Source organism: Prionailurus viverrinus, chromosome B4 (genome assembly GCF_022837055.1).
Source record: "Prionailurus viverrinus isolate Anna chromosome B4, UM_Priviv_1.0, whole genome shotgun sequence".
In the NCBI taxonomy this organism is placed as follows: domain Eukaryota; kingdom Metazoa; phylum Chordata; class Mammalia; order Carnivora; family Felidae; genus Prionailurus; species Prionailurus viverrinus.
In genome coordinates, this window is record NC_062567.1 from 3,476,163 (window position 1) to 3,501,604 (window position 25,442).

Below are 25,442 nucleotides of genomic sequence, written 5' to 3' on the forward strand. Positions count from 1 at the left end.
CTCCTGCTCTCATTCGCAACACTGAGGAAAATTCTGAGCCACGTGTAGAATGTCAAGTAGCAAAGACCTTTCTTGTTAAGAGTCTGCACAAATACTGGCCAAGGTTTTTTTTTTTTTAATATTTGTTTATTTTTGAGAGAGAATGTGTGAGCTGGGGAAGGACGGGGGGGGGGGAAGACACAGAACCCCAACTTTCTACCTTCTCATTCATATTTTCCTTCTCAAACTTTAGCGAGCATCTGAATCATCTGGAGAACCTTTAAAAAAAAAAGAAAGACTGCTGGGCCTTAGCCCAAAGTTCACGATTCATGTGATCTGCAGTGAGGCTACAGATTTTGTATTTCCAACAGGTTCCCAGGTGGTGCTGGAGGCTGGCCTCAGGACTGCACTTTGGGAACCACTACTTTACGACTCTGAGCTGAGTTTTAACGGGAGTTTTCGAACACACGTCTGCTAATTCCAACATCTGGATCATGCTGGGTTTGGCCTCTACTGATTAGCCTTTCTACAGAAAACGTGTCCGATTTTTCTGTGGCTTCGTGTGCTGACCAATTCTGAAGTCTGGACGTTTTCAATGTCGTGTCACAGAGACTCTGGATTGTGTTATGTTCTTCCCGAGAGTGCTGGTTTTCCGTGTTAGCAAGCAGTTAACTTGTTTGGACTCAAACTACATGCTCTGTCTCTTGAGAAGGAGCTCAGATCCCAGCTCAGTCTTTTGTCTTTAGCTAGGCTGCCTGGAGCTTGCCTGGAAAAGACACGCTCTGTGGATCAGCCAAAGATTTAGGCAGAGTGTATACACGGAATGTGCGGTTCCCTCTCCTGACTCTTCCCTCTCTGAGACTCCTCTCGCTTTCCAACAGGTGTGGTTGCTCACATTCTGTTATCTGCTTCATCAGGCCAGAAAGACCGTGAGTTTTATATCACTGTTTTTGTCGTCTCTTACGTCGTCCACTGCGGCTGACCTCAGGCCAGAAGACTGAAAAGAATCACACGGTCACCCCAGAGTGTTCCTTCCTTCCAAGCACCTGCTCCCCTCCAGATCTGCCCGTTTTGTTCACTCTCCACATCCCTCGGCTAGTTGCACAGGAGCCGACAGTTGCTTCCTGCCGGAGGGTCAATTCAGCAGGAGCTCAGCCGACAGACACTCCAAGCAAAACTCCCTTCTCGCACTATTTTAAAATAAGCGTAAGATTTTCCCAAAGCATCCGCTGCTATAAATTTTAATCAGATATTACAATGCTGCATGTATCTATTTTGAAATACATAAACTGAAGTAAACGGGCTCCTGTAAGTACCAAGAGATTACACCCTTACTTGACCCGTGGGAGGAGGCCAAGCTAATTTGCATTCACGTATCTATTTATATACGTTACGTTGCAAGTCAATCATATCTTTATGTAACCAGAACAAAATGACCCAGCATATGCAATAAGAAAGCGATTTGTTCTTCTCCTTTATGTCTCTTTGGAAATAGGAACCAAGGAAAATTCTAGGCAGGCTGTTCTCCTACAAGTCATCCTGCCTATCCGTGCATATTATGTATTGAGCTTTTTGATAATATGACTCGATAGGCTGCCTGAAAAGCCTCTAAGTAAGTTAAAATGCATTTGATCCTCCTTAATAAGGGAAAGCTACAACCGCATAACCTATTTTCGTTTCAACTCGCTGCTTGAGGGTAATTTATAAAGATCAATGGCAAACCTGTTACCCGTGAGTTTATTTTACTAAGCATTTCGCTGTGTCAATCCATCTCAGAACCGTCTCTGATTGTTAAACATCCCCGGGGAAACGTCTCCCACGCAGCCACTTCCACACCCCCTCTCCTCTAGTGCACACAAGATGCGTGATTAAAAAATGAATTCATGATAAGCATCCCCTTAAAGAGCACTCGAGGCAAGCTAACAAAATTCAGCAGAGCACCAGGAATGCGACACCTATGCCAACAGGCAGATGACAATCCCGTCGATTACAAAAACGCAGAGCCGGGAACAAAGCGGGCATGTTTGTAACGAGTGCATTCCTAATGAATACGCCAGCACAGTCATTAAAACAGATTTCATCCTGGTAGCTAACGCCTGGGAGCTCAGAGGCCACCTGGGGATGTGGCTGCTTCCTCTACTAAATCCCATTTGGCCAGCTGCTGGCTGAACGGCAGCAGAGGACGGTGGAACCGTATTGTTGCAGAGGAAACGCCTCCTTACGCACGAAACCAGGGGACACGTCAGGATCTCCCTCCCAAGGGTGAAGAGGTAGGGAACGAATATGTCTTTGGTCGGGTAGAAAGCACAACTTTGAAGGGGTCTGGGGACGTGCTAAGTGTCTCCAGGATCCTAACTGCAAGGCAACGAGGCCAGGGCTCTGCGACAAGCACTATCACTGTAAAAGGGTTAGTAAGACTGCACTGGACTTGATAAGCCCCGGGAGCTAGCCAGCGGCTACCCTCTCGGGGGCACCTCCGAGCGCCTACACGTATGGGGGAGGGTCCCCACCACACAGACCACCGCGCCTCACCACGCAGATCTTTCCGTGCGCCGCAGAAGAACCAGCTTTGTGCAAAAGCAGCATCGGCCGGCAGGAAGTCCCTTTGTTGGTTTCAGGAGCCCCGATTTCCGACTCTGCCACGGATGTGTTTCTGCATTTAGTTTCTGCATTTATGGGGTCAAGCTGACCCAGTGACCGACCTACTTAATTCTTCAAAATCCACCTTGGACTTACGCTCGGTAGTGAGCTTCTCGATTGAGCCAGCCCCTTCCGCCTCTCAGCTGTCATGTGCCGTGATCCCCGTAGTACGAGTTATATTGGTGGGGTAGCAAGGAATCAGCGGCTGGAGGAGGACGTGTCCAGAAAAGGTCTCTGATTTGGGAGCACTCTGCACTGTGATGCCTGCTGTCCCCAACTGGAGGACTGAGTCTTTTTTTTTTCTTTAGTATAAAGAATTAACTTTCATAGCTAAATGCATGTTCAACACACTAGGCTGTATACATCGGTGCCTCATTCTGAATACAGACGTAATAATCCATGTGCCTTTTCATAGTTCCCAGGGTTGATCCAGTCTAAATGAATACTTGATAAGCCACCTGATACAACCAACTCCTTATAACAAGTACACCCGTGTGAACACACACACACACACACACACACACACACACACTGCTATTTGATCAGCTCACTAGACTCAGGGGATGAAGCCAGGGGCTCTCCTGAGGCCCAGGCTCACCGTAGTAAGAAGCCCGTGCTAATCTAGAACACACTGGACCCTTCCATAAGTGAGACATGAACTTATACCGGGCCACCATACACGTAGCAGTGGCTGTGCTCCAACACCCCAGAGTCACCCTAACACACAACCTGAAGGAGGCCTTTGCAAAAACTACGAAAGCTTAGTAAGGATCCTGTGGTCCACGGCAGCACACTCGTCTTGCTCACGAACGGGAAGCAACTTACAAAGTTCACGGTGAACAACATCTAGGAACAAAGCAGTAGCAAGCACCAAGCTCCTTACATTCCTGAAGCCGAAGGGAGGCGCTTCCTCGGTCCCATGCTGCTTGTGATAATCTGCCCAGTCGAAGTCCTGGCCAGAGTAACCTGCACGGGGCGAAAACACAGACAGAACAGCGTTAAGCAAATAAATAGCTTCAGAGGGTGTCACTAGTTAAATCAGTAAGCAGTGCAAATACAGGACCCCGGAGGGTGAAGTCCCTTCTTGTGCCTGACGGCACGTCAGATTTCACGGGGAACGCGTGGAAAAACACAAAGTACGAAATACAGGGCGGGTGTTCCATCGTGACCGCGATGTGGGGTCTGAAACCGCGTGAAGGGTGGCGCTGACCCACATCGGCACCCGCCGGTGGACGGACGTGCTCTGGGGCAGCAGCATCGAGACAGGATGTTACACACAATGCATTCGCGCAATGCGTTTTGCGGAAATACACGGTGATACCTCCCTCCACGTGAAGCCTGAGAGTTCCTGTGAACTTCTCGATATCTTCATGGAGACCGTGAGACTTTATTGGAAAACACTACCTCGGGGGAGGGTTTTTAAAGAGTAACAGAAAGTAAAACAAACAGCAAACGAGGAGTTGAGGTGTTCGTGAGAAAGAAAGCCTCCAGAGGCCAGGGGGGTGGGCGGGCAGCCCGTCCTTGGACAGCACCCAGGGAGAGGAAGGAAATGAGCATCGGGAAAGGTGGGCCCCTTTGGGGGAAGCACTGGGGGGGCACCTGTGAGACACGGTAGGGGCGGGGGGTGTTTGGAGAAACAGCCCTTCACTTGTGTTAATAAGCGTAATGAATAGCGATGTTGCCAAAGTGGGTTCTTCTCTTTCTTCATTTCATTTGGCAGGAGGGGACGCAATTCAAGTACATCCATCGTGCCCACCATGACAAGCCATGGGAGAAGGTCTTGGGAAGGTCGTGGGAAGAGGAAACAGTTCTGAATCAGAACATAAGCACAGCATTGGGTGTGCACTTTAACCCAGATAGGGGGACGGCTCTTCATACGGGTGTTATTTGTGCTTCTTGTGAACCAAGGACGGCGATGAGGACGAACAGCGTTCTACCAATCAGGATCCGTCAGGACGGCGGACAACGTCACCCTAACCCTCACTTGGGCGTTCTCCCTTGATGGGTTTGAAGTGCATGGAAAATAAACCCACGAGGGATTTCTTAACTATGTTTTCGAGCCAAGACCTGCCAAGTCCTGCCAAGTCCTCATTTTCTCTTCCCCGTATCATCGTAAATTCCACACCTGCGAATTCACATCACACGGGGACCCGTAGTTACTAAACCCCACGGCTACAAGGAGAGTACAGAAGATCTTCATGGAAGAAAGTCAAGGTACTGTTGCCTCCTACCTCCGTCTGTACCTCCGAGTGCAAGATAGTATTCTTTTCATTGAGGAAGCTCAATCTACACAGTTTTCATTAGAAGACGGGATGGGGTTAGCAAAGAAGGACTGGTACTCCTCTGGCCCAGGGGCTGATCCTTGAACCCCCCTACCCTGCTGACCATCCATGGCCGAAGCACCCCTTTTCTTCCTATGACCTCCCTGTCACTCTACAAAGGCTGACAACGCCTCATTTCTTTCCAACAAGGGGGCAAAACGTCTTACGGCTCTGAGATGCTGTTACTCCCGGTAGTTCGTTTCAAAGAGATTCTGAAAGTTTTCCTACCTGCCCTTGTCCCCAACACCTCTCTCCAGAGCCAGATGGCTCTTGCATCAGAGGTTTCTGGAAGGAACCAAGCCAACTTTTTTTTTTTTTCTGAACGCTTACCCACAAAACAGAATAAAACAAAATATGCTTTAAATAAGGCACTGCAAGTCTCTTTCCGATGAACAGAACCCTGCACTCTTGAGAATAGTTCGTCTGGAGCTATTCTGGATCAAATCCTTGCCTTAAACGTGTAAGAACAGAAGAGTTTGCCAAAAGACAACTCAAACTGCCGAGAAGCTACCCAACCATATGAAAGGAGGGCATTTGGGTTTTTAGAGCCGGCTCTACTAGGAACTGGATGAAACCAGGAAGAAGCAAAAAATCTTCCGTGTCTGACTTTCCGTATTCACAAAATAAAGAGGAGACCTTCAAGGCCCCTCCAGCTGTCGCGTTCCATAATTCAGAGCCATCGTTAGTGACTAAGTAACTGCGGCTGCTTAGGGATTGTGCCTGTCCTTGTGTGTGGTTAATTCCTTCCTCTTCTCCTCCGAGAAAAGTGTGGCAGGGTTGATGAAGAGAGGTTATGTGACAGGACGCTCCCCAGAGGAGCTCGCCATAGACTAGCCGAAGACAAGATGGTTCCCGAGGCACAAGGACCCCATTTCTCAGGGTTGTGGCAGACTGACTTCGCTAAAGCCAAGATCGCACTGTGTCGCAATGTCTCTTCCCCTCGACCTCTGCTGATTCCTTAGTTCGTTTGGTGAGCTGAGGAAAATCTCATGAAGATCATGGGGGCAAAGAAGAAATGGTGGGGCGGGGGGAACTACATAAATGAAAAACAAGCCATCTTCTGATAGAACATGGAAATCTGGATATTCTTTATGGTCAATATCTGTTCAGATAAAACCTTCCAACTTACAAGCCACCTCTACTCCCCCTCCAGAGGCATTTAGCTGGGATTTCTATAATCGTGTTCGTAACCATGAACTTCCCATAGGCTGCAACCCACTCCATCCAATGTCATGCTCTATGGTTTCTCAGACCTACATTCCATGCTTCTGTATCAGTCTTCAAGACTGTCTCTATGGGGAGCCATTTTTAATCTAGCAATTTCAAGATCTAACCAAGTCTGGCCCGGTACCTAAGCAACAATGGATTATTTTGCCCCCACTGTTCCTTGAACATCTGAATAGCCTAGACTTCTCCTCCTCCTTCTCATAGGGACCTTTATTCACTTCATCACTTAAAATTCCTTTCCTTCAGGCAGATAATGAGCTCTCTCTTTGTAAGGCGGTTTTGTGACAGCTCAGAAAATATCTGCTACATAAAAACAAATTGCTGTGGCTTGTATAATAGAGACAACAGGGGTCAATTATACTCATTAATCAACAAAGACAGAACAAGAAGTACTAAGGCTTAACTGTAGCTAGGAAAACATGTTTTAAACCCAGGAGGGAGGGAAATAGCAGAGGGGAAAAGAAAATAAAAGGAAATCAAAACCCCGTGGGCTGTTAAAATCCTCAACAAGCTGCCACAGGGGACTGTTGAACCATGGCCATGGGAGTTATTTAAAGCTTTTATTAGTGTTTATTCTGAATGAAGTTCCAACTGCTACAGGTCCAAAAGAGAACAGGTCGATGACCCATTTCCTTATGATACAAATTAATTGGCACAAAACAGCCCCACTTGCAAACATTACTATTGGGACTGCAAGTGGGTAATTCTTCGGGAAAACAATTTGGCAGTAAAATGTTCATGAACTTTGACACGACAATTTCACAACAGTCCTAAAAACTGAAAAAGTGTTACGCATTAAGGTACAATGGCATTATTATCGGTGGGACAACCTTACATCCCCAAATAAGAAACGATATATGACTTATCTAAGGTCCACGGAAAATCACACAGGCACGAAACTGCACAGTTGGTGAAAAAAAAATTATGAGAACATTATTGCTATAGGTCTAGATGGAAAGACTTCCTGGCACAAGCATATACAGAATTAACAGATTTTTATGAAAGTATGCAAAGAAAAAGACCAGAGGAAATGCAAGGAAAATGTCGTAGTGGTAACTATCCACATAGTTATCTGGATGGTGGGACTCGTGGATGTTTTTCTTCCATCTCTTTGTATTTGCCAAGTGTTCAATAATGATCATATATTATTTTAATAAAAATTACTTGAGGGGCTCTTGGGGGCTCAGTCGGTTGAGCCTCCGGCTTCGGCTCAGGTCATGATCTCGCGGTCTGTGAGTTGGAGCCCCGCGTCGGGCTCTGTGCTGACAGCTCAGAACCCGGAGCCTGCTTTGGATTCTGTGTCTCCCCTCTCTCTCTGCCCCTCCCCCACTCATGCTCTATCTCTCTCTCTGTCAAAAATAAAAAACATTAAAAAAAATTACTTGAAAGTGCAGACCTTTGCCGTATTTTAAAGGATAGTCAATCAAGGCACTAGTCAATCCATCAAGAGCTAATTCAGCATGTGGAATACGCCATGACTGCCTCCCAAGAGCCAACGTCCAGCTTTTCATCTGCTAACAGAATCCTGATTTTAGCCAGTTCCTGCTGGAACTGGAGAAGTTGGGACTTTCCTCAGCACCAGGAAGTAAATCAGGACAACCTCAGAAAATCATGGTGGTCTATGTGCCTCTGCAGCAGGAAGTGAATCATGACACCCTCCCACCCCGATAACCACAGTGTTCTCATGCCTTTTGCACCAGGAAGTGAACCACGACATCCCAGAGACCATCATGAGAGGATGGAGGGAAGGGAAGGATGTAAAAAAAAGACACGCTTCTGTAACAAAATAGACACAGAGTAAGAGCTGCCCTTCTATGCTGGGTAAATACGGAAAACATACAAACAAGCAAACTTGTACAACCTTCAAAAATAATATCAGCAAAAGAGTTTCACCTCTGCCATCTACGTGACTGTCAAAATGAAAAACAAGAATAAAAACCCAGCACTGCAAAGACTGTTGGGCAACAGGTGCTTTTATGCATTTCTGGTTGGCATATAATCTCAAAAATCCACCACAGATGCCAATTTCGCAATGTGTCAAAATCTTTAAGAAGGGGTCTCCTCTCCACTCTACCCATTTGTTCATTCACATATGATATCATTGAAAGCATTTATTAGGTGCATGCTACATGCCAGGCATGGTTCTAGTTCTAAGCATACAGAAAGGACCAAGGACAAAAACCTTTACGCAGGCAAGCTTACGCTGCAGTGGGAGGAGACACATAATACACAAATAGAAAAAAATCAGACAATCAGTGCTATAGGCAAAGGGAGGGCTGAAGTCTTGACGAAACGCTGAAAAACCTAGGAACTGAGGAAGCAAGTCTTGCGGCCACCTAGGGGAAGGGGGTGCCAGTGGAAGGGGCCAACAACTGCAAAAGGGCAGAAGCAGGTCCAGAATGCTCTAGAAAGAACAAGGGGGACTGTGGGGTGGGCAGAGTGAGCTTGAGTGAGAACAGAGCAGGAACTCCATTATGAAGTATCCTACAGAAATAACAGGATGCTGTGCAAACATTTTATGCATAAAAGCAGACGAGAACAATACAGACAAACAACAGGGGCGTGTTTCAATTTTTTCCAGTTTATCTATTTATTTTGAGGGTGGGCGGGGAAGGACAAACAGAGGGGGAGAGAGAGAATCCCAAGCACGGATTGATGTGGTGTCCCAAAATCATAACCCAACTGAAATCAGAATCAGATGCTTAACCAACTGAGCCACCCAGGTGTCCCTAAGTCAATTATTTACCTGCCAATCATGGAACTTTCCAGTCATTTAAAGTAGAAGACATTTTGGCATGTAGGTGGCAAATTCGTGTGTGTAAAATAATTAAACCGATATACAAAGTTACATATTCTAAGAAACAGATATGTGAGAGAATATATACCAAATGTTGTTTCTTCAGGATAGGAAACTTCTCTCCTTTTGTTTTCAAAATTTTAAAGAATGGATGCGTATTAAAACTATAATTAAAACATAGTCTTTAACCCAATAAATTGAAGTTCTAATAAGTTAGTAACACTTTCCCCAACAGGGAAATGCATTTCATTCGATGATTTTTCCCTCAGTCTCCAGGTTGTTGGACTCAGGTTCGTCGCTGTTAAGATGTGAATGAGACAGGGACCGGTTCTGTGTCACCTGCTCCAGCAGGTCCTGAGGGACACACACACTGTGCGGGAACTGTGACTCCAGGATGGAGGCCGACATGGAGAAGCAGGAAAGAAAGTTCTGGACATGCCCCCTTCCCCCACAACTGACTGAAGAACACACAGCCCCATAAGGACATCTCCACCTCGGAGCACCTTTACAGCACTGAGGTGCTCGACATCTGGTGTGAACAGAGGACTCATTTAGCTTTCAGTTCAACGTCTCTTTGAAAGGAAAAACGACATGACCATCGCCAAAGATCGGCACGTACCAGACCTGAGATACAAGAACGCAAGAGGACACAAAAGAAGCCATGTTGTAAGAACAGGTTCCTCACCCTTCCTCAGAAAATCTCATGGACCGTTGGGACAGCTTTACTGGACTCTCGCTCACGGCACCGGTCTTCCTGAAAGGTGGTCTCCCTCCAGGCTTCTACTGAGTTCCTGGGACTCGCTAAGGCTAAGCGCGTGATGGCCTCCCCTCAGGTGACCCTCGCCGCCATCTTGTCAGGGAAGCAGGATGAACGGGTGAGGAAGCAAGGCCACACTCCTCAGGGGGCACACGCAGCCCCTGGAACCAGTCCGTCTCTTCCTGGGCAAGATTTCTCAATAGTCTCTCCATTCAGTTCCTGGAGGAGTCTTCGTACAGGCTCCCAGGCAAGACGGCTGACTTCTGGCACACCCAGTAACTACGCCAAGTACTTCCTTTCCCCTGTGCTGTTCGCTAAAGGGCACGTGCCCTCCCTTGAAGCCTGCCATGTTAGGAGATGTGGACGTGTCCCCGGGAGAGAGTCCAACGTCACATAAATGTCGGCTGTCGATGGCAAAGCCATGGTAAGAATCCTCAACCACAGAGTAAACTGAGGAGTAAGTAAGCCAGAGAGATGTAAGTTCCCAACAATCGGAAATATTTTCAGATATAAAAAATCACCCAAAGAGTTTTACTCCCCCAGCTCTTTTCAATCAAAAGCAAGTTTTTGCTCAAGAATCAATCAGAGAGCTAGAAATGAGAATAAACTTCCAAATCCAGTAACAAGAGGGACCCTCTCAGGTGCCAGATGAACTACGGTAGTAATAAAAAGAATGACACAGCCAAACCTGAAAGAGAAGAGAATCTCCAGATGCCAAAACACCAAGAGGCCCACAAAGGCAGAGCCGACCAGTCCGGGAACGTCTGGGGCTCACACGGGGCAGAAGATGACCACGGGCTTGAGAGAGGAGAGCAGCAGGAGCAGAGACCATCGTAAAACGCCTGGCCCCGGTCAGCTGCCCAGTCTGCGAAAACGGGTCCGGACAACGTCAGCTCACCAAAAGGGACAAGGAGCAGACACAGCCGCTCCCTGCCCAGGGCTCCGCTCAAAGGGGGAGAGAGAGGAGTCCCGAGCTCCTCCAAGCCAGGGGCATCCGTGGGGAGGCTGGGCAAATTTACAATGTGTATCGTACAGGCTGACAAATGCACGTGGCATTCGTCCATTCGTTCCTCCCTCCAATAACCAGGGACACAGGCACGTACCAGGCACTGTTTCAGGTGCCGGGGATGCGGAAGTGAGTAACACCGATTTTAAAAATCGGAGGAGATAAAGACGGTAATAAATAAATACTCTAGGACTTGCAAAATTCTTAGAACACTGGGCAGACTCTAATGCAAAACCAGATGGAAGGAATTACTTCACTCTAAGGATGAGGGAACTCGCACAGAAATAACAAGCACCACTGAAACTCAGTTCACCACGAGAAATCACAACCCACAGAAAGAAACAGAAGAGGTTGTAAAGCAAAATGAATGACTAGGGATACAGAGAACCAACACCAGCAAGCTCTAGCGGTCCTGAACCTGAATGCTTCACACACACACACACACACACACACACACACACAAGTGGACAGATCTCCAGTCTCACAATATTTTGATGCACTTTCTAGAAAATCATAGAACAAACAAAAATAGAGAATATGTAACGGTTGAACAGTTCAATTAATAAGGTTGGTCAAACGGAACACTCTGACCGTAAATGGGAAAGCACCGCTAAAACAGATACTATATAATTATATGAATATCTAAATATGTATTATATGAATATATAATATTCATCTGCAAATATATAGACATTACCGAAACTGTCTCCAACAGAAGTGGTAACCATGGCTAAACTTAACAACCTTTCACGGAAATAAGTTCATACACAACAGAACACAAACTAAAACAGCACCAGCTCCAGATGGTTTTACAAGCTAGTGTTACCAGACCTTCAACAATCGGTTTACCCGTTATCTCACACTAACTGTTCTGGAGCCACACTGCCTAGGAGAGCGACTGGATAAAAAACAAACAAAAACCAGGGGTATATTCCATTAGACTGGCCACAGCTGATAAAAAAAATCAAATGAATAAAAAAAAAAAAAACACCCATTCACAACAGCAAGCGAACAGGAAGTATCTAGGAAAATTACTAGCAAAGAAAGTTGTAAAAAGATAACACAATAAAACGTCCATTTTTCTAAATTAATTAATTAAGTCCAATGCACGATCAGTCAAAATCCAATGGGTTTTTTTCACAGTGTCTTACAAACTGGTTCTAAAATTCACATACGATAACCTGCAAAAAACAACTAAGACAATTTTGAAAAGGAAGAAAAGGTCGAGGGAGTCACTGGATGGATATCGAGACATAGAGTAAAATCGATTTTTTTTAAATTTTTTTTTTCAACGTTTTTAATTTATTTTTGGGACAGAGAGAGACAGAGCATGAACGGGGGAGGGGCAGAGAGAGAGGGAGACACAGAATCGGAAACAGGCTCCAGGCTCTGAGCCATCAGCCCAGAGCCCGACGCGGGGCTCGAACTCACGGACCGCGAGATCGTGACCTGGCTGAAGTCGGACACTTAACCGACTGCGCCACCCAGGCGCCCCTAAAATCGATTTTTTAAAAATTTTTTTTTCAACGTTTATTTTATTTTTGGGACAGAGAGAGACAGAGCATGAACGGGGGAGGGGCAGAGAGAGAGGGAGACACAGAATCAGAAACAGGCTCCAGGCTCTGAGCCATCAGCCCAGAGCCTGACGCGGGGCTCGAACTCCCGGACCGCGAGATCGTGACCTGGCTGAAGTCGGACGCTTAACCGACTGCGCCACCCAGGCGCCCCTAAAATCGATTTTTAAAAGTGAGGTATTTATGCAGAGACAGACAAACAGCAATGAAGCAGAAGAACTAAGAACAGATAAGGTTCTCAGCCCTCGAAGGGACCGGATGCGTGTTAGTGGGGGCATCACCCATCAGCAAGGAAACTGCACGCTATTCAATGAATGATGCTGAGGCAATGGCTGAATCTGAAAATCCAATTCAACCTAAGTGAGAAAATAAAAGCAACCTCTTTTCATCCCTCGTGCCGTGCAAAACTTAACTCCGAGAGTACACTAAAAAGCTAACTACAGAAAATGAAACCGCAGGATTGTCAAAGGAAACATAGAACATCAATAAAACAAAGTTTATCTAAAGCCATAGACAAATCATAATGGAAAAGGCTGGTTTGACCACATTATCATTTCGTATTCCAATATAACATAAAATACCATTAGAAAGTGAAGCAACGAGCCACAGGCTAGACTATTACATATTGTGACGCGCATGGCGAGAGAAGAAATTCATCCTCAAACATAAATACTTCTACAATCAAAGGAAAAAGGAGAGCAATATAATAAGCAAAGCAAAGGCAACACAAGTTGTGAACAAGCGTATGATGAACTGCTCCACGGCACTAGCAGATGAGGGACACCAAAATGAAACCGGAGACCCATTTCCCAGGCATCAGGATGGCACCTGTTCACGCCCCAGCGTATCACAGAATGGTGAGGAGGACGCCATATAGGATCTCCAGCAACTCCACTCTCTGGGTATATCCCCGGAGAGATCTCTCACTTTGGGCACATGTACAAAGATGCTCTGAGTACCATTCCCAACGCAGAAAAGAGTTAATGCCTCGAATGTCTTTAAACGGGAAATGGATTTCAAGAATTAACGTCTATTCATAAAACAGGCAAATTGAGTAAAGAATCTATACGCATCAACACGGAGGAAAATCTGCAAAATGTTTCAGGAGGAAAGTTACATAAGGGTGGGCATAGTGGGATACTCTTTACATTCCTATCAAAAAGATCTGCTGCAGGGGCGCCTGAGGGGGTTGAGCGTCCAACTTCCGCTCAGGGCATGACCTCACGGTTCACAGGTTCGAGCCCCGCGTCCGGCTCTGTGCTCAGAGCCTGGAGTGTGCTTTGGATGAGGAAAGTGGTTATGGGGAGGGGGGGGGAGACGGGTGGGGTGGTTGGAGACCCGACAGAGAGGCAGGGGAGGGAAGGGGAGGAATACAGGCAGAACTTCAACATTCAACGCTTAACAAATACGGACCGAGAGCCGCAGTGCTTTAGCCACTGAGGATAAGCAGAGAACGCGACAAAAATCCCTGCTGTCGGTGAACTTTCACATCGCTGGAGAGACACATAAAAACCAGGGCAAAGAAGGGAAATATACAGCAATTGTATCTCCCATGATAATAAGTTCTGTGCAGCAAAGCCATGCAGGGAAAGAGATAAAAACATTGAGGGTAGAGATTTGTAATCGACACTAAACAGGCCAGAGAAGAAAGCCCTCCCCAGCCAGGCGGCACCTCAGTCAGATGGAAGGACAGACAACCTAAGTGGGGGTGGGGATGAGGGCCAGGTCTCGGGAATGGCAAAGAGGAAGGCGAGACTGGACAGACTGGAGTGGGGGGCATCTTAGGAGATGAGGCCAGACAGGGAACTAGTGGGCACTGTAGGCTGGGACCATGAGCTGGAACTTCCACTGACTTGATACTTGAGTTATCAAGGCCTCGGACAGTCTGAACAGAGGAGGGACGTGTGCGATTTCCACCTTAGCACAACCAGCCTGAGCATCTCATCGAAGAACACGTGCAACGCCGGAAGCCACTGCAGTAACCCAGGAGACGTCAGACGGTGGCCTGGACCAGGGTGGTCGTGATGACACATGGTCAGATCCTGAAAACACTGACGGGATTCACCGATGCAATAATTAAGTGAGAAACACAGTCAGCGGTGACTCGGTCTTCTATTATATTCTATGATGCTTTATTTCATTTTTTAAAAATCTGACTCCAATGTGGCCAAATGCCAGCATCTGTTCCCTCAAGGCAGGGGGTCCAGGAGATTATGTGCATTTATTATTTTCTGTACCCTGTGGTATGTCCGAAACATAACAGATTACCGAATGGGGTACGTTCATCGGTCAGCGTCTGAGGTTAGTCTTCAGGAAAAGAGGACACCAGTTAGGGTTCACTACTCTGAGTCTTGATAATAATAAAACAACACCTTCACTTCTTAAATCATCTTAATGGTTCACGTGCCTACTATTAAGATGGCCAAACAGCGGGGACAGAGAGCTAAAGGAAGCGATTCACTTTTAGCCTCTGCACACCCATTTTACAACCGATTTACAATAAATGCAAAATATTTTCTACTAAGATCCCCCCCTGGGTAGGATGTTCACTCCTCTTTTTCTACGACTAATCCTTGATGTTACACGCCAAGGAGGTTAATGAAATAGTCTAAAAATCGTAAGTCATGGTTGATAACCTATATACACACTTTTGCTTCACAGGTTTATTTACTTGTTTCATCACTTTTTATAGCATCTATAATTGTGAATGGCTGTTTGCTAGTTTTAAGCTAATGGAATAAAACTTCCAAGGATCTGTCCTTTGCTTACCAGGAAAGCACTTTCTCTCCCAGACATCCGGAAACCTTCCTATCCATTCTAGCTTACACACTACTTGTCTCTAAAGTCTGGAGACAGATTTTTTTTTCTGAATTCTTTAACGTTTTATTTTATTTTTTGAGAGACAGAGAGGGACAGAGCACAAACAGGGGAGGGGCGGAGAGAGAGGGAGACACAGAATCCGAAGCAGGCTCCAGGCTCTGAGCTGTCAGCACAGAGTCCGATGTGGGGCTCGAACCCATGAATACGAGACCATGACCTGAGCCGAAGTTGGATCCTCAACCGAATGAGCCACCCAGGCGCCCCATGGAGACAAAAAATTTTTTTTTAACTTAAGAAACAGATTCAAAACAACCTAAGTATGGGTCTCTGTTCTCTGCAAATCTCCCATACCATCAGATATCTTTTGTTTCATCAGCTCCTTCCCACTGGGGAATGAGCGGGGATAATATCTTTTGTTTAGGGATCAGGCGGCACGTAATTGTAAGTGGTGTTTACCGTTCTAACGGAAATCTAAACGACGTAACACATTCGTGAAAGCATATACACAAGAAACCATCTAAAGTCACTTCCCAGCATGAGTAATAAATCCGACGTACTGTACGTACAAAGTTCAGAACTTGAGTTAAAAGCAACTTTTATAAGAAGAGCACATACGTTCGTAGGTTAATAAAGAGTGGTGTTTGAAAAAGTTCTACGGCATGATCCCCGGCCTCGCTGTTGACATTTAAGACCCATAACAAATTAGCTCACAAGCAAACCATAAAATCACATCTACCAAAAACCCTACCACCACCCTCTCAATTTTAATGTACTTTATTACAAAAATAGGTTTTACTGTGTGCATAACATATACTCAACATACTCTCCCAAAATGGTGAGAGCTCAGCAAATAAATTAGCCAAGACTTTGTTATAATCACAGGCCCTGGGACAATTATTCCCCAGAATTCTAATTCTCCAACTGTATTTCTCCAAACATCATGAAATGCAATTATCCAAAGAGGCACACCTACTTTCCAAATAAATACCCAAATTATGCCAACAGTCTCTTTTCTAAAATGCATTTCTAACAGTGTAATATGTTTATAAGAAATATATTTTAAAAAATCTAGAGATAGTGTTAAACATGAAAACCCTACTTAATGGAATAATCCAGCAGCCAAAATGCATACCCAGATATTTTCCCTTTTTTCACCACGTGAGGAAATACCCGAGTAATTTTTTTTCTTTAAATTCTTCAACAGATCTTATTACTACCTAGGAATTTTATAACTTCCAACCAAGCAGCATTTTAGATATCCAGGAGGAAGTCTTTCTTCGACGACCTGGACCCATCTGCACAAATGCTCAGATCACAGAAGTCACGAAGGAGTAGAGATCGTGCGTGGGACTGACTGTGAGATTCAACAAGTGACCTGTTGCTAAATGTCACACAGGAAAGGACTGCGACCTTTCTCTGATCTGCTACCACTCGATCGTTCATGATAAGAAACCTATCATGCTAGAGGATTACAAAGATATCCAGCCTTGTGTCACTGGTTTGACGCGGCAGAGCGCCCGTGGAATCCGGCAGGCGTCCCATCTGATTGACAGTCACCATCTGGCCAGGGTCCCCTGCGAGGACCCTCGGGAACTGGCGTCCTCTCCACCGCGGAGCACAGAATCGGGGAGGGCACCTCTCCCCGTTAGTCACCACCCGCGTGGCCTCGGACGGGTCACACGGGCTCTGTGACTCCGCCTCGTGCCAGGGCAAGGCTCATTTCCAGGACACCGTTGACCCAGGCACTCGGAACGGTTCGGGGAGTGGTCTGCACCAGCCTACCATGCTCTAACGAGACCACATTCTGCTGCTGCACGACTTTAAGGAGAAGAACCGGCAGCTGACGTGGGGGTACCTTCACCCGGTGGGGATGAGCACAGGGAGCATGGGGGGGGGCGGGGGACAGTGAGCCGCCAGCGAAGCATGGCACAGACGGGCCAGGCAGGTGCAGCAGGGGCAAAGGCTGCCTCTGGGACACGACGACCCCCAGGCATCTGGAACTTAACCTGTGGGTATTCATTAACCTCCCAGCGTGAGGAACGCTAGAAATAATCCAGGCCCTGGGGATCTGGAAAGGGCAGCACAGAACCCCTGCAATTTTTGTGATCTGTTAAAATCCTGCAGGAAGGTTATTCGTCTCATCTCTTCCTTCAATTATTCTATCACCCCCTCTGTTTTCCCTCCCACCCCCTCTCCCTCCATCCGGCTGCTCTCTTCCCTGCAGGAGCGTCAGATCTGCAAGGGGCACCAAACCACACGTCACCCCACGACACGCGAGGTACTTACCAAGAATGTGGTTCGTGGGTTCCAGTTTGACATGGTTTTAGTGCGACCCAGCTCCCGACTTAATTATTTTAATGTGTTACCGCATCACACTGTTGGCTACCAGACAGTGAGCTTGGGGGAAAATTAACTTCACGGAAATCAAAACGGAGAGAAATGTTTCTTCCGCATGATGCTGCGTTTCTAACGCCACTTCTCGAACACCTTCAAGCATCCAGCCTCGATCGCTTAGCTGTGCCCTCGATGGCTTAGCTGTGCCCTCTGTCACCACACCCCAGCACCCCCGCACACCACGGCAGATGGGGAGCCACGGCGGACAGAATGGACTTCTCCAGAAGCCCGAAGTCATGCACCTTGCCACGGGAAGGAGCTGTGACAGAGTCTAGTGTCAAGCCACCTGTGAGATGCACTGTTTTCCCACAATCTAAATCGTTTACAACATAAACTTCTCGAGATCATCGGAGGCACACTTTGGTGACGCCACCTTCCTCAGCCACCCAAACCCTGCACGTTTTCACGGAATACAGACCTTTGGGAGGTGTGAGATTGACTCCATTTTTAAGGCACCACTGTACTGGTAAAATCCCCAAAGAATCCGCATGGCACAGCATTGAGAGTTTACTAGGTTCTGGTCTTAGGTCGTCAATAGTCACTTGAAAAAAATGGTTGTTAAAAACCTGGAAGAGAAAACAACCACAGAGCCAAGGGTTAATTCCTCGGGACTATCACACGATGCCGGTATGAAACGCTGGCACAGCTTCCAAATGCAACAAATAGGTTTCATCGAAAGGATTCCGACACAACCTGGCACCTCAGTGGATATCGCCGAAATGATCCAGTTCAAGAGTCGATCACTGTGGCCGCTTTAATGGAAAGATAAGCGGGTGAGTCGTGTACATACGAAAGCACAAAACGACATCAGTGACTTTAGAGAAGTAAAGGGACAGTCAGTGCCGGAAGAAAACCATTCATGAAGGAAGACAAACCCAAAGCCAGGATGGGCCCTGGAAGGTCAGTGGTTTCTCCACGTCCACGGCAGGGACCCACGGCCTCACAGCAGATCATTTAAGAACCCCACTGTCTGGCTTGGAACACTCTTCCTAAGCTAGGATTCCTGGCTCCCTCATGTACAGAATATTTTTCTGGAGGCAGCCTAATTAAAATCAAAGCAGAAACGCACACTCACTCTTGTTCTTCTTCAAGTTACTTCCGGCAAAAAGCCCTAATTCTGCTGCCTGAGATCTGCCTCTGAAAGGAGACTTTATGGAGCAAAGGATCAAACTTCGCCCTCCCGGCAAGCTCTTCCCTCTGTAGCCCGATTCAAAACCACACCTTCCCTCCCACACTCTGGCCTTCCAGCCTCCTCTGGTCCCTTCCCTGCTGTGTCTTTCTCCTTAGCATTTGACATGTAACTTTCTATTGATTTACTTCCTTCTTCTCTACCATCACCCATTAAAATATAAGCTCTGTAAAAGCAGGGACTTTTGTCCACGTTCCCACTGTCCAGAATAGTGCCTACATTAAATGCCAGTGGGATCTAATCTCACATGCACGTGCACACACACCACACACACACACACACACACACAGATGTATATATTAAAAACCTGGAATTCTGATGGCAGAATTCGTTAGCACCACTAGACCCTGTGAGCATGGGCACTGAGGAATCTCCAAAACCTATTAAAACGCATATTCGTGTGCACATACTTCAGAAGAAAAGCTGAATCAGTTTCCTCAACTCCATCAGGGTTCATGTCCCACATGGTATAGAAACACTGAGCAATCTGGTCCAAAACCTGTAGGTCTCAGAACTAAAACCTAGGAGCAGTTAACCTGCTGGCCCAAGGCTGTGCAGCTCAGAGCCAGCCTTGAAAGAAATAGAACCAAGATTCTTTATCTAAACAATACAATATAATTCACAGACACAGATGATAGTCATTGTCATCAGTGGATCCCCAAACACACAATCTGTAATCTCACCGTCCTGCTAAAGGTTGGGCATTTAAAACGCAGTTACTTGCTTCGTCTGTTGGCTTTAATGTTATTTATTTATGTCCTTAATAGTTGTGCCATGTAGGAAAGCCCCGAGGAAAATGAAAATGAAGTTTTCATTATCATGAGCAGTTATGTTCTCAAACATAATATTCTAAAGCCTTCTCCGATGTTAAGACAATTATGTCTAATTATAAATACCTACCACCTTAGAACATCCTGAAATCTCACTACATGCGGGGGGACCTTGAACCTGCCCATCTAAGTCCTGAGAGGCCAAGGCATACAGTCCGATCCACGTGTGTTCTACACCACAGGGCCAAAAAGGGTTCGTGCGGAACAGAAAGACTGAGCGTTTCACCCTTCGTAGAAAGGGTAAGAAGAAACAAAATGAAAAAGAAACTGTAGCTTAAAAAAATCAGAGAAAATATCCTCCCCGCCCCCACCCCCAATAAGACTTCTTTAGTGTGAAACCAAGCTACTGTCACTGGAAATCTATCCCACAAGACACCGGTATCTGGGCTGAGACTATCCGTAATTAGTATGTCACATTCTAATGGTACAGATTACGATTATTTGCAGGCATAAAAATGTGAGTCCTCTGTGGAGACACTGAGCACACCGGCATCTCTCTTTCGTTTACTGTATAAATACCAGGGGAAGGGGACACCGTTGCCTCTCAGAATGACGACGGGGTAACATTTATGCAGATAGATGGGCAGCTGGCATTACCACATCAGCTGCTGCTGGGACAAAGGGAAATTCTGGCCAGCGTGCAGCAAGGTAACACTTACCAGTTTTGGGAAAATGTGCAATTACCAGAATGCACGAGGAAAACCCCCAAAGGTCAACTTAAATAAAAAAGCTTTTTAACGGATGGTGTTATGACCGAGAACATAAATCGCAACCCTAGAAACCACCGTGCAAAGCATCACTCCGTATTTTTTTTTCCCACGGGCCAGTTGTTCTCCAAATAAATCAGCAGTGATGTAAAAGTAATTCACGTTCTAAAGAAAACCTATGTAGAAGAGAAGAAACACTGCGATCACAACCGTCTTCCGTATTGTGACGTACATCTTATCAAATCGTGAATTAAAAAAAGACCACGCCGAATGACTCTGAAACGCCCACCCCTGTATTAACAAACCCAGGCTTCCTTAGTTTAAGAAATGAAAATGGAATTGACTTTTGAACCGTTAATTAAGTTCCTTCACAAAAGGCCATTAACTAAAACATACACTGGGCAAGAATGTGGCTTTGGTCTCTCCCGCCATCTGTAAGAGGACACTCAAGGTAGAAACACGTGTCTTAGGTGTGACTTCCACAGGTGACTTCCTCAACGGGGAAGGGACATTACAATCTGAAAAGCCCATCGGGCCGTAATGACAGTAACTTTACATTAAAAGGCAATTTCGTCTTAAATTCGCGAATCGGAGAAGCAGGCTCCTCCCTTCGTGGATGAAAGCCAGTGACAAAACGCAAGCGGACGGGGTGGGGGGGACACACTGGAGATGGGAATCGGCTTTCCGCCTTTTTCTCGGGTGTTCGAACTATAAACACATCACTCTAACGCCTGCCAGCGGGAGAGGACCAGGCTGCCATTGCAACGCTGACGATGCGTGACTCACGAGCATGTTGTGTCAAAGATAACGGGAACCAACAGGGACACTGAGGTGGCCACGGCCAACAGCACAGGTGGATCAGAGTCACGGCAGAGGTTGCTGCGGCAGAGGTCGCTGCTGCAGACCCAGCGGGCGTCTGGACCTTCTTCCCGGCCACTCGGGGACACCAGCGTCTACATTCTGCGCTCCCCGAATCTCTGCTGCAACGGGAGGCAGGGGACCGGCCTCATTCTCTACGACCAGTGACAGCGGGGCTGGCGAGAAGGTGCCCTCCGCCGGGCGCAGGGGTGCCGCGGCACGCCCCTGCAACCGCGTATTTCATCCGGTCGGCTGTGAACAGCAACACGGGGGCTGAGGTGGAAAGCAAAGCGGGAGGCTCACCTTGGTCACTGATGCGGGACAGATATGGAAGGGCTCGCTCAAATTCACTGTTTCTAGCTTCATCCCGACCGTGAAGAAATGGCTTCTCAGATCTGCATGATCCTGCAGGGGAAGCGACAGAAAGGCTGAAAAAGCGGCCGTGTTGTGCATGAACTCGGGCACTGTCTGGACGCCCTCCTTAGACATTTTATTGGGTAACTAAAATCGGATTGAAACAATTAACCCTCCCCCGTTGCAAATTTCTCATTATTGCAAGATACTGCGGATTTAATTATTTTCTGTGGGCTAAATTGCTTTTCCGAGGGAAGGAAACAAGCCTTTGTGGCCATGCTTGAATTTACACTAACCCCCCAAAAAAAAAAATAAATAAAAGGAAAAGAAAAAGGAAAAGAAAAAAATCACACGGCACTGCTTTGATCTTCCCAGGCGCTAGAACGGAAGCTCGGCCGAGTAATGGGGGCCATCAGTCATCTGAAACACACAGCAGGCACATCTTCAGCAAACGTGGCCTCGTGCTTCTGGAGGTAACTCCCCAGGGCTTCCGGGAGACCCTGTGGCTGACACGGCCTGTCCCCGCGTCCTGTGCCTGAGAGCTCACAGCTTATCAGTTCCTGGTGGTCAGCCGCCCATCTGGGGAATGTGTGCCTGTAGAGGTCCAAACAGCTCTGCCCGCGATCGGAACCCGACTCCGGCTCCATCAGGATGAGCCACAGCCCCTGTTTAATAGGCGTCTGGCAGTTTTAAAACCCGCTCACGGCAACCTTCTGTGTGCGAGACGGAGCTCCCCTGCCTTCTCGAGCCAAGAAATTTCAGTGCCCGCTTTCCCTCCACGGAACAGAGGAGGCTGGCTGGACTCGGGATGCCAGGATTTATCTGGCCGAGACGGAGGTCACCTCCTAACTCACAGTCCGTGCAAATGGTAGCAGATAAAGAAACGTATCCGCAGCCCGTCCCTGGGGGAAATAATAGCTACAAATAAATCCTACCATTTCTAAATTCATCAACTGGGTGAGAAGCACCAAACCTATCCAGGGATCTACTACTTGCTTCTATCTGCAGACCTCTAGGGGGTTTTTAATTAATTCAGAGGTACCATTCCTCGTGCAGCCCTGAGGATCGGGCAGAGCCCCGCGGGGCTGGGGCTGCTCCCCCTGCAAAAGCTGGTCAGTGCCGTCGGTGGAGGGCACGAGACCAGAGAACCGCTTACAAACCCCCGCCAAGCCACTGCTCTACCAACGAAGGTGCAGGCTTTGAACACCCAGAGACCACAAGGACCCCGTCTCCTGTCGTCACCGCAGTCTGCAAAGGTATCCGTACCCGGTGGGGGCTCAAGAAATGCTAGGTCTGGAGGAAGCAAGCAGTGTCACATCTGGCGGCGGCAGGGGTGAGGGGTTGATCCACAGGCAGGGATGTGTCCAAAGTGCAACGGCGTAGGACAAAAACTCAATGGATGAACTAGCCCGTTCCCAGCCTTTATCAATTCCCCAGAACTCAACGATCACGCTGTGCAGAGATTAGATGCATATAAGGAAAAACACAAGGAAACACCCCTCACATGCAGGAGATGATTTTTATGTTTTTATGTTGAAAATATGGCGTTTATTTTTAATGGTGGCTGGGAAACTGGCTCGGGGGGAAAAAACCTCAAAAGACACCGTATAGAGAGTTAATGCATATTAACACATAATAATGCAGATCGACCACAGTGCCAGGGCAAAGCCAGAAAGCACGGGGGATGACAGAAAAGCAGTAACCCTGAACCACAAAGGACGCACTGACACCTGAATTACAAGATTAAAAGTTAACGTTCCTGTCGGACATCCATATCACCCCCACCCCCAGCATCTCACTACCAGTGGGAACGCACACACATTAGTGAACTGTGCAGATAAACACTTTTCCCCTTTTAAGTTCAAAAACCCTTTCCCGTTTTGAAAAAAACGAATTATTCCAAAACCGTAATATAACACAACTTTACCTGAATATAGTCAACAAGTTGAAGCAGTCATTCTTACACGGCTTGACGATACAGAACTTTCCTCAGGAACTAATGACACATTGGTACCTTGAACAATGCAGGGGGACAGGGGAGACAATGTCCTGAACAGTTGAGAACGGGCGCGTAACTTCTGACTCCCCACCAAAACTTAACTAAGAGCCTCACGTTGACCAGGAGAACCCTTACCAATCCCATAAATAGTCGATGAGCACATATTTTGTACGTTGTGTGCATGACGTACGGTATTCTCACAACAGAGTAAGCTAGAGAAAAGAAAATGTTAGGAAGAAAATCTTAAGAGAAAATACATTTACGGCACTCTCCTGTATCTATCGAAAGAAAAATCTGCATGTAGATGGAGTTCAGGTCAATGCTGTTCAAGGGTCGACTGTTTAATAAATGGCCCAGACGAATATAGTATTTTCACAGATGTTCTGCTTCTCTCTGCTATCAGATGTCCCTCCCTGTTGCACCGTTCCCTCTCATTACTAGAGATGTGACTCACCAATAATAGAACATTTATAACTTGTGGCAGCTTCCGCCACCAGATCTGCTCTCTTGGCAATTTCCCTCTATCACCTGTTTTCGCTTCCCCTCTGTTTCTGCTGCGAGGTTCCTGACGACATTCTGGGCTTCTGGTCTACCTGCCATCTTCAGTCTTTCTTGACTTCAGCCGTGTGCCCACGCTTTGCTCCATATACTTCTGTCCCTACCTTTGCTCTGAGTAGAGGCAGCTTTCTCAGGCAGGGTCGACACGGGACTGCCAGAACCCTTCTACATCCCAGGCTCTCCGTTTGACCTTGACCATGGACTTGAAGTCTTTAGCCAAGTTTACACTCACCCTGTATCTACCGGAAGGTCTCTCCATCACAACTCCTGATGCTGAAAAGTCTATGGGACCAGTCACCCGACACTGCTAGATGTCCCTTAACAGGTGCCTTATGTTACACCCAGTTGTCGGGTGGGACCAGGCAATGGCCGCTTTTCCTTAGAAATAAAGCATCAAGTCTTAGGGCAAGAATTTGCTCCTCAGATAACCTTCTCCTTTGGCACCTGCGGCTGGTGTTATAAATGTTCGTCGTTCATGATTTCTGCGTCTACCTCATCCAACCGTATCTCCAGGTAAAGAGGGGATCATTTTGTACAGATATCACACACTCTGTTCCCTCTTTCCTGGAGTGGCCAAGCGCTGGTCAACCACCGAGTGGTGTCATCCGTAAAAAATACCATTCACATCACAATCACACATGGCCAAACAGGGGACAAAAATAAAACATTAATGACATTAGTATTTTTTAAAATAATTAAAATGGTGTTCTGTCTCAATGATATGAAAATATTTCTTTAAATGTTTATCTGTTTTTGGGAAAGAGAGAGTGAGCAGGGGAGGGGCAGAAAAAAAAAGAGGGGGACAGAGGATCCAAAACCCAATGTGGGGCTGGAACTCACAAACTCTAAGTGAGACCATGACCTGAGCTGAAGTCGGATGCTCAACTGACTGAGCCACACAGGCACCCTGCCATTAAAATATTTTTAAACAATTTAAAAATGATGCTTAGTGAGCAAAGGTTTACAAAGAAGTCTTTCATGGTCATCTAGGGCTTGGATTTCCTACATCGTAAACTATTTTGACTAGCTTTCAATTACATGCAAGCACACAAAATTCTTACTTGTGAAATGCATCTGTTTTTGTCCCAAACTATGTGAAAATCCTTCAACCCTCTCATTTAATATACTGGAAAAGGAACCCAGATATTGTGATGGGTACCTGTATTCGAACACAGATGTTTATATTCTGGTCTCGAATAGCCACATCTATCCAGAAGAGCCTCTTAAACTTGAAGTCTAAATTTCAGAAACAAGCCCAGAAATTATACAACACATTTCTGTAGCCACAGCCCTACCCTTCACTTTCTTAAAGTCACTTTTAATCAGTAGTTAATCAGTATTAAAAAAACAAAAACAAAAACAAAAACAAAAAAAGAGGGATGCCTGGGTGGCTCAGTTGGTTAAGCCTCCGACTTCGGCTCAGGTCATGATC

At 46.6% G+C, this 25,442-nt stretch overlaps 1 protein-coding gene across 14 annotated transcripts in view; it reads right to left on the reverse strand.

Moving 5' to 3' along the window:
- Positions 1-25,442, reverse strand: part of SFMBT2 (Scm like with four mbt domains 2) — a 226,543-nt gene that overhangs the window by 59,778 nt on the left and 141,323 nt on the right. For all 14 annotated transcript variants that reach the window (XR_007153923.1, XM_047866407.1, XM_047866402.1 and 11 more), the window contains 3 exons: positions 21,403-21,504; positions 17,934-18,081; positions 3,503-3,585 (listed from right to left, as the gene is read on the reverse strand). Coding sequence is in view for 13 of the 14 variants with exons in the window: in XM_047866407.1 (XP_047722363.1) it covers positions 3,503-3,585; positions 17,934-18,081; positions 21,403-21,504 (333 nt within the window). In the remaining variant the exon portion in view is untranslated. The remainder of the gene's footprint in view (positions 1-3,502; positions 3,586-17,933; positions 18,082-21,402; positions 21,505-25,442) is intronic.